The 14,436-nt window shown below is 43.8% G+C and overlaps 1 protein-coding gene across 1 annotated transcript; it reads right to left on the reverse strand.

The window, feature by feature from the left end:
- Nucleotides 1-2,716: 2,716 nt before the first annotated feature.
- Nucleotides 2,717-11,852, reverse strand: samd1a (sterile alpha motif domain containing 1a). Its single transcript, XM_036147917.1, has 7 exons — nucleotides 11,237-11,852; nucleotides 8,197-8,551; nucleotides 7,652-7,788; nucleotides 7,441-7,501; nucleotides 6,167-6,242; nucleotides 3,470-3,584; nucleotides 2,717-3,377 (listed from the first exon to the last, which is right to left on the reverse strand). The coding sequence occupies exons 1-7, from the start codon at nucleotides 11,597-11,599 to the stop codon at nucleotides 3,231-3,233; spliced, it is 1,254 nt and encodes a 417-aa protein (XP_036003810.1). The 5' UTR covers nucleotides 11,600-11,852; the 3' UTR covers nucleotides 2,717-3,230.
- Between the last annotated feature and the right edge of the window lie 2,584 nt (nucleotides 11,853-14,436).

The raw sequence follows: 14,436 nt of genomic DNA on the forward strand, positions 1-14,436 counted from the left end.
AAAAGGTGAAACTTGGCGCCACGCTCTGCTGACTTTGGACTTGAGGAAACACCGTGGACCGACAGCGGCAGGTGACGTGGCCGTCCAGATCTCCCATCGACTGTGGATGCTTCACGCTGGACCTCAAGGAGCTTGGATTTTTTTTGTACTTTTCCTCTCTGTTCACAGAGTGCCGCGTCCAAGCAATGCGATTGGAAAGTTGAGTGGAAGGAAAAAAACTGTGGGTCAAAAAAAAAAAAAAAGAAAGGTGCACAAGCAACAGTTGACAGCAGTACTGAGAGGCTAAATAAAGATGTACAAAAGGTGTGGACTGCAGGTGGAGTCAGTGCTGCGAGAGCCGCCGCACACGGACATGTCCTTGGGTTGAGCCCCTCCTGAACCAGAGACGTGGTCAGAAGCATCTTACCTGGCCTAAGGAGGAAAAAGCACTGGCATGTTGCTCAGTCCTCCAAAGTTATCAATTCAGATGAAAGTAACTTTTTGCACAAGAGAAAATGATCAACATAAACGCTGTCTGTAACAGATTATGTACTCCATATTCAGAATATATAAAGATCCAGTTTCACATTATGAACGCGGTTATCGAAATACATCAACTTTTTTTTGAAGATATTCTAATTTATTGAGATGCACTTGTGAATGCATTTTGGTCGTTTTTGTTGTCTGGCTGTTCGGGCGATTAAAGACAACGAATCGCAAAGCAAAGTCTTACCGTAAAGCGTGTAATTTAGTGAAATGTGTCGTTTTGTATTTTGCTACTTTTAGGTTTTTTTCGGATATCCGATCCAAATTTCTCCCAAGGTTGAACCGAAGCTGCTAATCTGGTTTGTTCAACCCAGTGTCGGCCTGGAGCTGTTTAAACGTCGCTAAAACCGTTAACAGCGTTAAACTGACGCCGTCCTCATGTGAGCTTTACAAGATTGTTTGAAGAAACAAACAAAAAAAAAGACGAGTAGAAATGTATTTTTAAGTGAAAGGTTTGCATACAAAGTGTGGACTATTTTCCTCATTGGTACAATAAAACCCTGCTGCTTTTTTTTTTTTTCTTTTTTGCAGAGATTTTAAAGTTAATAAACGATCCAGAAACAACCAACTGAGAGAGAGAGATGAGCTTTATTATCCAACTTTGGAAGAATTTTCCCATAACACAGATAAAAATGGGGAGAGGGTACACTTGAGATGAAGACTTGATAATATGGAATGTTACACGGTTCGACTGGCCATCAAAAAAAAACACAACGCCAGGACAGACCAACTTTAAACAAACAACATGACATATTGCATTTCAAAAAGGTTATCCGTAAACAGTCGCTTAGCAGCTGGATTGAACGTCAGGCTACACTCACTGGCCACTTTATTAGGCATACCTTACCAAAGATCCATGTATTGGGCTTGAAATAAACATGTTCTTAAGCATGGTGCTTTTTTTAAGTTTGTGGTCTTGAATTTACCAACCTTAATAGGCAATACCGGAGCCGATATCCGATCCGGGTGTCGGATCGGTGCATCTCTGGTTATAACCCAGGTATGCAGGACACCACCTCTGATCTAGAACCACAACAGATCAGGCCACGGAGCACATGGGCTAAAGCTGCAGAAAAGCACACTGGCTGCTACTTCTGTCAGGAGTAGGAAACTTAGGCGACTGTTTGCTCAGGTTCGCCGAAATCTGACAACAACAGATTGGAAAGAAACTGAAGTCTGGATTTCAACCAACAACCAAAATCAAGGGTCAGAATGTGGCGTAAACAGAAATAAAAGCATCTTGTCTCAAAGGGAACTAAAAGTAAAATTTTCTTAAAATTAGTATATTTTTCTTTGATTTGAACAGCTAAATAAGACTATTTGCCAATGGGGTGAGTATTTAAAATAAGATAATTAGCTATTCTGCACTTGAAATAAGATGATGAAGATGAATTGTTCCTACTTTAAGTGCAACAATCCTATTCCACTGGCAAATAGTCTTATTTACCAGCTCAAATCAAGGAAAAAATACAAACATTTCAAGAAAATTTTACTCACTTTGAGTTCCCTTTTTTTTTGCAGTGCAGGCTGGTGGTCGGGGTGCAACGGTGTAACTTAGGACCAAACTGTTCATTGTCTAAACACTACAGTCACCAGGTAGACTTTTCATTTAAACAATGAACGACGACGACTGCTTCCGGCAGAATGATGCACCCATGTCACACAACTCAAATAAGCTAAAACGGTTTTCTTTGACACGACATTTAAAACGTCTCTGCCCAAGAGCACTTATGGGATGAGGCGCAAGAGGAGAGTCACATCATGGATGTGCAACCGGCAAATTTGGACCGACTGTGTGATTGTATGCCTCCCCCCCTCCCCCAAAACCTTTTGAATCTACGCCATGAAGAATAAAAGGCAGAGCTGAAGGCACCACAGGGTCCTGCCCCCTTGTGTTAGCAAGGCGTACCTAATAAAGTGGCCACTGAGTGTACATAACCAGTAAGAGGAGCATTTCTTGCAACATTATTACTTTATTTTGCTTCTGTGTAGGAGCGCATTTTTAACGGCGCTGCATTTTATTTTTTTTTGGTCGCTTACAGCTGGAATTGGTTCCCCCAAATGAAACGGTTGGACCACAATCGTTTATAATTAAGACTGCACATATAGATAGCATAACACATCACGGGCTAAATGCGTGGAGCACGGACACAGAGGCCGTAATCCACAGCAGCAGCTACCGGTGGAAACGAACGTTCAACGCTAACTTTTTACATCGACTTCTGATGCTTGACTCTCATCACCGAGCGAAAAGGAAGCACAGCGGATGTGCTTTAAGTTCTTAGTGACCTTCGGTTTTTAAATCTTGCAGAAAGTTGACAGGACGACCCCCCCCCCCACACTTGGAGTGGGTCTCAGTGCTGTGTACCGTACGCACCAGCGTCACTTTAGCAGAAAGGTCAGCACGGCTCCACTCAAACTGATTTTTCTTGCAGCTGTCTTTTGTCTCCGCAAATTGGCCACAGGAGTGGAAAAAAAAAAAAAAAAAAAAAAGTTTGAAAAAATCGAAGACCGTAATGAGAGGTAGGATGACTGTCTTTCAGCTTCTGGTCGTTCTCACAGTGAAGGCGAAATCCTCCGCAGCCTTTTTCCCGCTCCGCGCGCCCTCTACGCATTTATACATGAAGGAGGACGGGCGGGCGGATCCAGATGGCGGAGGGAACTGCATGCACGTTTCTGAGTTCATACGGCGCTGCTGGTCCCCGTCAGATGTCGTCACATTCCAGGAAGTGGGTCCTCTGCAGCACTTTGACGTGGCGCTCGTAGATTTTGAGGGCGGGGCCGAGTCGGATGGACAAGCCCGTCAGGACGTCACTGCGCTGCATCAGGAGGAGAGACTTCCCGTCGATTTCCTGTCGAGAAGAGATCCCGGGTTATTTATATTATTGGAGATAACATTGGAGATAATAAATACCAGAGGATGGGGAAGCTGAACCGAACTAACCTGCGTTCGAAAAGCCACCGCCTGCTCTGGGAATCCCGCCGCTGAGAAGTAACTGGCCACGTCCGCCACGGTCCACTGCAACAGGTTCTGGTTGGTCTTCTCCATCTTCACCGAGCTGGAGAAAGATTAAACAGATTTCTCACCATGAGGCAACTTTGAGCTGCGTTTTCATGCTTTGTTTTCTCATTGACACGAAGAGATGTCAGTGGGTGTAACTTGGGGTTCATTGTCTTGTCAAAAGGATAAATTATCACATCAAAGGCACAGTGTACAGAACCGTGTCCCCATTATTGGGAAACTAGCTTTACGACATGAGACACAGCCACCCATGACACTTGCGAAGCGGAATACGCTTGTATATGTCTTCAGGTTCTCAGGTGGTAACTAAAAGACCAAGACACTGACGGCTAAAGCTTTAAAGGGAACATATCGTGCTTTTCGGTTCTTTCTTTTCACGCTGAAATCTTTCAGCTGCGGTCTATATCAAGTGGAACTGCAATTCTTCGGTCGGCATTCCTCCTTAATTTATCCTCACATTCCTCCTTTTTACTCCAGTTCTGAGGTGTGTCTGAGAGCAACTTGTTTTGCCGCCGTCTCTTTAAATCTGCAGGAGGCATCTTACGCCCCTGCCGACCTCCAGGTCACAGTGCGTTCCACTTCACAACGTTTGGCCATTTTTGGAGCATGCTGGGGGACGATGTGATGAACAACCGATGGCTTATCCACCTGTAGCTTCGTCATCCTTCAGCTTGGACTACAAAATCACCCAGAGGGGGAAGAAAATGGCTGATTTGCGAGACTGATAAGCTGGAAGTGTGTGACCTTGTTTAGCAGTACACAACAAAATGTGTTTAAGGGCTAAAAAGGTGGATTTTCCATGATATGACCCCTTTAAACCCAAAGCCATGTAGGTTAGACCAAACAAAAGTAGCAGATTATAGTCAATATGTGCAATTTTGTATAATTAAAAAAATAAAATAAATACATAACAATTAAAAAAAAAAAAAAAAAAAAAAAACAATTATATATATAATATGATAATATATATATATATTATATACAGTAATATATATATATCTATCTATATAATCATATTATACATATTATCTACATCTCTCTATCTATATATAATCTCTCTATATATCATCTAGAATCTAACTCTTTTCTCTTCTTTATATTTTTATTTTCTTCATATATCCTTATCTTATTGTTTGTTGTTATTATAGTAAAAACTGTCATTTGTATTCAGCATCCTGTTTGATAATGTCCCTAAATACCAAAAACCAGTTCTACTTATTGCTCCCAGAAAGTGTGGCATTACTAGTAAATTAAGTTTACGTGTGTAATTTGATATCTTGATACCCATCAGCTGTTTTTTTATGGCCTCAGAGGTTTGTTAGAGAACAATAGATGACAAACAGCATCATATAGACCCAGGAACACAGCAGATGCATCAGGGATTGAATGGTAAAAAAACTAATAGTTGTCTAGGTCTAATAAGGTAAGCCTATCTTATCTTATCTTATCTTAATCGACAAATGAGGCATTTATGGAAGAGTGGCAAGAAGAAACCCACAGTCGAAAATAAAGACCTCGGATGAAGTCTGTACTTTACCACCGGTCATGTAGACGACAGAAACATGTGAACATTGTACATTTATCTGCACATATTATCCTATGGCGGTGGCAGCATCACGCTGTGTTTTTTTGTTTGTTTTTTTACCAAGGACAGGGAAGCTGGTCAGAGTTGATGGGAAGGCGAACGGAGCAAAAAAGGCAGCAGAAGACTGGCGAATGAGGTGGAGGTTCACCTTCCAGCAGTAGACCAACCCTAAACGCACAGTCAGTACGGCAAAGGTACCGTGGTGATCAACGCATATCCACGGCCCTATCAAAGCCTATACCCTATGTCCAACAGAGAATCTGTGGCTGGAATAGGAAAATGGATGTTCCCGGATACTTTCCATCCAATCTGACTGAGCTGGAACCATTTTGCAAACAAGAACTGCCACATTTCTCAGTCTCTAAATGTGCAAAGCCGGTAGAGATGGACCCTAGAAGACTCGCTGCTATTACTACAGTGAGGCGTAGTTTTACAAACCATTGACTCAGGGGGCTGACTAAGAATAATCACCCTTTTTTTTCTTTTTACATTCCAATTAAATTTGTCCTCTGCATCTAACCCATCCCTTAGGGAGCAGTGGGCTACAACCTGTGCGGCGCCCGGGAAGCTTACAGGACCCATGTGCCCTGCTCTGACCACCAGGCCACCCCTCTCCATTAAGAAAACACGCCACGCATTTATGGTTTTTATTAGTGAAAAAATGTAGTCAGACATAAACAATCTTCCTTCTACTTAACCACGCAACACTTGGTGTTGGTCTGACAGAAAAACTCAAAGACGTTTTTTGTTGTTGGGCGGCATCGTGTAGCATAGTTGAGACTCACTCTCCGTGTTTGAGCAATTTACTCTCGACAGTGTAGGTCTATCTGTTAAATGCCAGAAGAGGGAACGGTGCGACACCAAGATCTTCCCATGTTCTGAAATGTATTCACCATATCTTGTATTAACCCAAACGTGGAAAATCCTAAAGGTAAATTGCATACTTTTGCAGACAGAGGCTGTGTAGGACGCCAGCTTATCTCCAGCCACTAAATAATGCATCTAGAGATTTACATTATCGGCAGGGTACTCACACTTCATCACCTGTCCCGCCATTAAGAAGGCCGCCTTCAGCTGCTGTGTAGGGTGTGTCGATCTTCTTTACTGTACCTGTGAACAACAACATCATTGTTCTAAGAAATTATAACACGTTTAGGTGCCCCCCCCCCTCATCTATACACATGCCAGTTTAGTAATGTGAAGACAAAACACTTCAGTATTTCCCAGGAATCAGAAATCATAACATGATTTTACAGCTTGCTCTACAATATGTAAAGATATGCATTTGTGTTGATGAAAATCTTTCTGCAGATGTTTTTTTTTTTTCCCTTGCATCTAGTTTTGTCATGGTGCGATATGTTTTCCCATTAGAGATGGTTCACGGTTCAGCACAGAGAGGGCTCGGCGAATAACGCAGCCTCTAACGAGGCCTGTCTGTATTCAAACACAACTAGCACGCTGCTTGCCATGCATGAAACACATGACAGGCACATCAGCATCCTTCAGCGGGATGTTCGTCCTGGGAAAACAGCACCTAGGAACAGAACTATACACTGCAAATAGGAAACTAAAAATAAGTAACATTTTCTTGAAATGGGTGTAGTTTTCCTTGATTTGAGCAAATAAATAAGTCTATTTATCAACGGAATGAGTAGCTTTACCTCTAAAATAAGATAATATAGGAACAATTCATCTCTATCATCTTATTTCAAGTGCAGGATATCTAATTAAGAGCAAAAATCTTATTCCATTGGCAGGTAGTGTTATTTATCTGCTCAAATAAAGCAAAAATACACTAATTTCACAAAAATTTTATTTACTTTTAGTTCCCTTTTTGCAGTGTAGTATATAGACATGGTGTTCTGCATTACTACCATGTCCTTCTTGTACATATGTAGCTATAAAAACTAGTTTTGAAAGAATTCACATCGTAGGCTTTAAATAATAAACAGGCTGCGTCTGATTTAACTAAAAAAAAGTCTGAAAAGTTCAGCATAGCCGTAGAAAAGAAGTGAAAAAGAACTCCGTCTAAACAGGGACCATATGGATGGAAGGTAGCCGGACGAGCTTGAGAAGCGCTCAAAAAATCTGGAGCGAGCCTCAAGGCAAACAAAAGCCAAATGACAACCAGAGATTGCTATTTTACGGCAGACTGGATTGAGTTAAATTCATAAATTCATTAAAAAAAAAATCGCTTTTAAAGTTTGGGAGACAGTCTGGGGACCAGTCAGTTCTATGAACAAAAAAAAACAACAACAACAACAACAGCAGACGCCACAGAAGGTGAGAAGGTTAAAGTAATGCTCACAGCTCTCAGGCGGCGGAGACACCGTCTGTAACCTTCCATCGGAGACATTCCTCACTTCATCCTGTTGAACGAAAGAAAAACAAATTCAACATGAAAACGGCAAGTAAGCCCTGTAGCGACAGCAGAAGCCGGGGGGGACATTCAGGTGCTGTTCGTCATGAAAGGAGGTGTGTGTGTGTGTGTGTGGGGGGGGGGGGTGCAGGCCAGTTACCGGTCGTCCCACAGAGTCCGGCACCAACTGGTCCGGCGAGAGGCTGCTGTCCTCCACCCTGATCTCGGCTTCTTTCTTTCCGTTGGTTGAAGCGCAGGGGCTCGTCGTCCCTGGGTGCTCGGCTGGCTTCGGCTCCGCTGCAAACACACGAACAAATTTAGAAAGCAACTCTTCGTCACGATACGATCTGTGCAGACCGCCTCAGACTACAGTCCCGCTCGGACGTAGTCCTGAGAGGACCGGCTGTACCCTAATGATTATCCGCAGAGCGGCGCTGCCGCTGGAGCACAATAAATGAGTCCAAAGAGAACTTAAACTGCAGGGAGAGATCGCAAATGCATCGCTTTGTGTCCTGCAGCTCTGCGTCTGGCTCAACCGCATCTGTGCTGTAAATATCCACCAATTAATCATCTGGCTGCTCGAAAGCTCCCATCGCAGCTTTGAATCCACTGCGAAGCTTAGCATGGGCTCACGCATAAAACAATATCAGGGCGGCCAATAACGCCGGCCGCACACATTATTCATTATTAGCGGTGCGCATATACCTTTGTCCCTCTGCATTCCTGGGTGCTGGCGCTCCACTGGGCTGACAGCTGAATTATAGGCCCATTCATTGTGTGTAAGGGCCAGGGGGCTGGAGGGGGGCAAGGAGTTGGGCCTCTCGCCCGCCTTCTGGGAAGCGGCGCAGTCCGGAGCCGAGCCGGAGCTGCAGTTGGGGCTGGAGCCGGGCCGGGAGCCGGAGGGGGAGCAGGGCGCAGAGGCGGCCCGGACGGGGGCACACTGCACCGAGGCGTCTTCAGGTGTGGGGCTGGGAGACGGTCCGTCCTGCCCGTCCCGGCTCTCCTCGGCCCCCTCCTCATCAGGGTTGCTGTCTGTGTCCATAGCCATGGAGGTGTCGCCCTGCCACACAAACACACACACAAAGTCAGGGGTGCAGAATATGAGATTTCCTAATTTACACTTATTTACGCAATTTAGCCGTGGAATTATTCACACTTAACATTCGGACATCTCTTTCTAAAACTTAAAACACTTTTAAAACATCCTAACTGCAGGCTCAACGTGTTATATATATATATATATATATATATATATATATATATATATATATATATATATATATATATATATATATATATATATATATATAACATGCTCATACTGATGTTGTGTTGCAATCTGACCGCCCTGATGGTAAATGATTGCTGCAGAATGCCTCCAAATGCCTGTTCACTCCGGAGAAAATCTACGCGTCCTGCCATGGCGAACGCGTTCCGGTGCCTTTAAACGGGATTACAACCACGTCTGCTGGCACAGAACTAGTTTTACTATCTGGGCTCATCACTTCTGTCGGGCAAAGGGGAGCTTTTCTCCACGCCGCCCAGAGGATATATATATATATATATATATATATATATATATATATATATATATATATATATATATATATATATATATATATATATATATATATATATATATATATATATATATATATATATATATATATATAGTGCGCGACTGCGTGTCCTATACCCAGCGGTCGTGCACAGGAGCGCATTAAAGCCCGCCCCGCTCCCGTGGAAGGAGCCGCTTCTGTGGAATTCACCCACAGGACCGCATTTTGCACAACTTTCGCTCGAAAGCCCTGTCAGGAAAAAAAAAACAACCAACATCACGTTTTCGGGATCTGAACCGAGATGTTTCACATGAATAAGCCCCCCCCCCCCTTCTCTGTTTCAGGGGCCTTGTTGATCGGTCGACGGGAGGCGTTTTTTTTTTATTCTCGCTCAAATTTCCTCCAAAGTGCGCATGGAGTTGCGAGCCGCGGCAAAGACCCCGCCATTGTGTCTGACTGGGAGCTTTTCTCCAGTCGCGGCTGAAAAGCACAACTGCACAAGCGAAAGCAACGCGAGGCTTTCAGTGGATGCCTCCAGATCGGCGTCAGCGGACGGCTCGATCGCCAGCCTACTTTGACTTTGCATCGGGTCAACAGTTTACAGTATAAAAAAAATAAATAATAAATAAATACAATTTAAAAAAAAACGAGCCAGCGTGAAGAAAATGAACCCGTTATCGGACACCTAGGGCGCCTACATCCGCAAACCCGGCAGGACAAGACCGTCAAAGAGCGGCGACCCGGTCGGAGCGATGGGCCGCATTCGCGTTTGACGCGAAACGCACGTCTTTTGAGAGAACAAAGTCAATTTTGATCTCGGCTTAACCCAGATCGGATGGGCGCATCCGCCATCTAGCGCCAGGAGAACAGTTTGCGATCGCTTTTAGTTCACAGCCGCCGGTTCCTGCGCGTCTCGCGACTTTGCGTCGCTTTGATTCGGCTCGCAAAGGATAAACCAAATAGTTATCGGGATTTTTTTTATTAAACAAAAAAAAAATGTAAAGCAAAACGCATATGCTGCACAAGACGGAAAAGGCCACAAAGACAGCGAACGCACATCTTGGACGTGACCGTGTTTGGGAGGGCGTCCGACAATGGATCTGGGGGTGCGACTTCATGCACCGTGCAGAAATCTCCCCCCTACCCTCCATTACAAGCAATAAAAAAAAAACACCAGCCGGGTTACAAAACACTGATTTGTCACAGAGCTTCTTTTCCCCTCTGGTGACTTTGTTGCATATAGTTGTGCGTGTATCATCGCTGGATGACAGGGGAGCCCAGACGAAGGACGGCGAAATAAAAACGTGTTCGCTCGTGTGTTTGCGGCGGCGCCGTGTGTCGTGTTTGAACTCGTTTCCAGACGGGATCAACACCAACGACCAAACGTCCCGTCGTCCCCCCACGGATCAGGCTCTCCCGCATCCGCGGTGTTCGACACTTTTTCCCCCCCACCACCACCACCACCTTTACCCACTCCCATATGTCAAGCGTGCGACAACGACGACGAGCGTTTCCAACCCCGTGTACTTCACAAAATAAAAGCGCAACACATGCGAGGCCGTTTGAATGCCATTATTTTGAAAGGCGCGTCGCTCTACTTCCGGTCTAACTGTACTCGTTTCTCCCCCCTCTCTCCGCTCAACGCCGAGTTTGTGGCTTGAAAAGCGCTTTTTCGCCCCCCCTCCCTCCGCCGCCTGCTGTAAATGGAGCCGGGATTGTTGCGGGCGGACCGAACTTTATGATTGTTGTGTGTTTTTTTTTGTTGTTAAAACGTCTGCGTCTTTTTTTTTTAAAACGTGCTTTCACAACCGGCGCAGCGTGAAATGTGGCACGCTCTCGCACAAGCCACGCGCGCACCTTCTTTTCTTCTCCACCTCGGCGGCGCTCGAGCGAGCTCCAACCGCCGCTCCCCGTCTGCGGCACTTTTTTTTTTTGGGTGCACTTGCAAATCACTCCCCTCACCACTCCCCTTCAACAAACAAAAAAAAAAAAAAGAGGAGCTTTTTTTTTTTCTCCACCATTTTTTCCCCCCAACCCCCCGCAACAGCACAATGTCCGTTTTAACTTCCACCTGTACGTTTATAGTGGGATGTGACATGACAATGACATGCAAACACGTTAACCGTGGGTCCCCCCTCCTCCTCCTCCTCCTCCCCCCCCTCCCCAGCACCGGGTCTCCGCATTACCTCCAAATCCTCCTCGTCCTGGTCCACGGCACCGAACGCGCTATCCCCGTTGCTCAGGTCGGAATGACTGGCTTCTTCCATCGCGCTCCGTCTCGCAGCCGTGGCTAACGAAACATCGTCTTTCTTTCTGCTCCGCCGCTGAACCTTGGCGGCGTTCCGGTAGGAGACGGAGCCCTTGTAGTTAACTTTGAGCACCGTCTGCTCCTGGATCAGTTTCTCCAGTTCCGCGCAGGTTCGGTCGGGCTCGGACCCGTGTCGCCTCCGGACCATTCGGCAAATTCTCTCCAAGTCCGGCCGAGCTTTTCGAGACCGCAGCGAGTCGATAGTGTCCAAAATCCACTCGCGGTACTTGGGCTCGGACATCTTTTTTTCCTCCTCGCTTTTCTGCCCCTCTTCCACCTAAGTGCGTCAAGCTTGGACGTTACACACGGTGATTTTTCGTGAGCCGCGGTCCGAACCCCACGGAGAAGCGGAAACCTCGCTCTACGCCTCTTGCGTTAGCGTGTGCGCTTAAGGTGGACTGACGGAGTTAGGGCGAAAAGTTTCACTCCAGAGGCCGCTTTTAAGGTGGAATTCGCTGTCCTGGACGGGAGCGAGCGCCCGCGCCAGATCTCACGCGCCCCTTTTGTGAAAGGAGACATTTTTTTTTGTGTGTGTAGAATTTAACAAAAATAATAGAAAACTCATACTTTCTGACCAACTTATTTGGTGAACTAATATATTTAGACAAAAAAGAGAGGAAAAAAATAATTTATATAGGCACTCAAGTCACATTAAATTTATGGGATGAAGAGTGGGGGAAGGATGTAGGCCTATCACGTGTTTTATTTATTCATTAGTTTGCGTTTACATCGTCCACGAATTGCAAATCCTGCGCAGCATGCATCAAAAATAATTAAACACATCAATTTATGATACCGTTAACACAAAATAATCATTTTATTGTCCCACAGCTCTGCGTATCAGCAGCAAGTAATAAGAAAAAATACCGTATAGTTATTAAAAATGGCATACTCAGAGTGGGGGATGACCTGAAAGTGTTCAAAACATAGCTGTCAATCTATATTTTTCCCGTAAGAATACAGCTAGTAGCCCTGCCTTCGTCAGCTCCTTTAAATGCTAAATAAACTTCAATTTCAAATTTGTTTAAATGTAAATGCAGGTTTGAAGATTTGAGATGCATGTCTATTTTTTCAGGACCTGTGCTGGCCCATGTGGCCCAAAGCAGAAGTTTAGTTCCCCTTTCCTCTTGGTCTATTGAAAATCAAACCAGCAAGAATAGGGTCCAGATAGCAAAAACAACAACAAAAAAACACAACATATAACCGTCTAAAAATTTTATATATATATATATATCTTAATGGATGCGACAACTACTGCTTTTGCAAAGACAATGTAAATCATTGATACCTGCCCTAGTTTTGTTTCACACCGCATGCATTTCAGTGCTTACCCCTCAGGCATACTTTGCATGTATAAACAAGTAATTTTCTATTCTATTCTGTTTTTGTTCATACTTTATTATCACCTTTATTATACGAACCAAATGTATCAGCCTACTTCTTGATTGTTCGATAGATTGAATATGTGGGCAGCTTACGCAGTGCTGTAAAAAGAGATCTCCTTTGTTTTTCTCACAGTTAACCGTTTCAGATCCACAATAATCCATAATTCTGTGAGCCATCAAACATAAGGAGTTGACTACTTTTTTTCACAACACCGTCTGCCACAGTTTTCTTCCCCTCTTTTCCCTGAACATGATCCTCACTTTGCTGTACAGGATGTTGTGATCTCATTTAAGAGCCACTCACAGCTTTGTGTTTATGCAAACAACTTATGCTACTAAGTTCAGGAAGCAAACCAGTTTTACTAAATTCACCTATGAAGATGTTGTATTGCTTAGTTTGGCGCAGGCAAAGAAAACATTTCTCTAGTAAAGCCAACTAAAGAATTAACTGGAAAATGAGGTTCACAATGCCAAACTGTCAAATCAATGAAGGTACTCTGATTTCAGAACTTGACAATGATTAAAGCAAGATTTGTCAGTTTCAAATTTTAAAGATGGTACATCCCAGAGGCGTTGCTCGGATGCTGGCACCTTATCGGCTTAGCCCCGCTTAGGAATAGTTGAATTTGGATACAACAGTGTAATCACTTTTAAACAATTTCATTTTTAAAATATTGCAAAACATGAACTAATCCATGGCCTATGATCTGAATTTTTGGGTGAATGCCAGTTAAGCTAACTGGGCATAATTCTTGAACTTTTTTTTAAAATTAATATTAGAAGCCAGAGTAACCATCAGTGTAGTTTCCTCATATCACTGAAACAGCACAGGTAAAAGTCACTAATGATATAGCCTCAGATAATGGACTTCTGTCTGTACTTCCAGTTAGATCTTAGTGCTGGGTTTAATCACTAACTTCTTACAGAGGCCAGCACATGTTGCAGGTATTAAGGAAACCACCTAAACCAGGGTTACTTGTGTACCGCAGCTTGGGCCGCTTCTCTTTACAAATCTTCCACTGTGTGAAATTATCAGCCAGTATGGGATACATTTCCATTGTTATGCTGATGACACTCAGCTATATTCATCCATAAAATCCTGATGGATTCAATCAGTCGATAGAAAACTTCTCAACCAATCTGTCTATATGATTAGATAACATTTACTCTGCAAAGTGCCTTGAGATAACGTGTTGTGAATTGGCGCTATATAAATAAACTGTATTGAATTAGGTAGACTACAGGAATCTGATTTTTTTGATTTTCCACTTTTAAATCCTGACAATACAGCAGTTTGTTTTTCGACCTGAAAAACAAACTGTAGTCTATACATACATGCAAATGCAAGAATATTTGCTGTATGAACTGAAAAATGCAAAAGGTTTAGCTTCCCTGCAATCCCTGAACAAATACTTGAATAACCGTTGCTGAGAACTGATTCCAATCTGAGATGCATGGAGTTGACAAGCTTCTTTTACCTGTAAACAGGTATTCCAGCCCAGGATGACTAGACCACATTCCATAGGTCCAGCTGCCTTTCTTGGTTTTCCCCCAGAAACAGCATGTTTGATGTTAACCCCCCCACCCCCCCCCAATTGATATACTCTTCATCTGGAACAGAAACTGCCAGATTAAACTCTCTGCATGATTTTATTACTGGTTTAAACAAAAAAATCTTGCAACAATGTCAGAA

This window comes from Fundulus heteroclitus, chromosome 16 (assembly GCF_011125445.2).
Source record: "Fundulus heteroclitus isolate FHET01 chromosome 16, MU-UCD_Fhet_4.1, whole genome shotgun sequence".
NCBI classification, from domain to species: Eukaryota; Metazoa; Chordata; class Actinopteri; order Cyprinodontiformes; family Fundulidae; genus Fundulus; species Fundulus heteroclitus.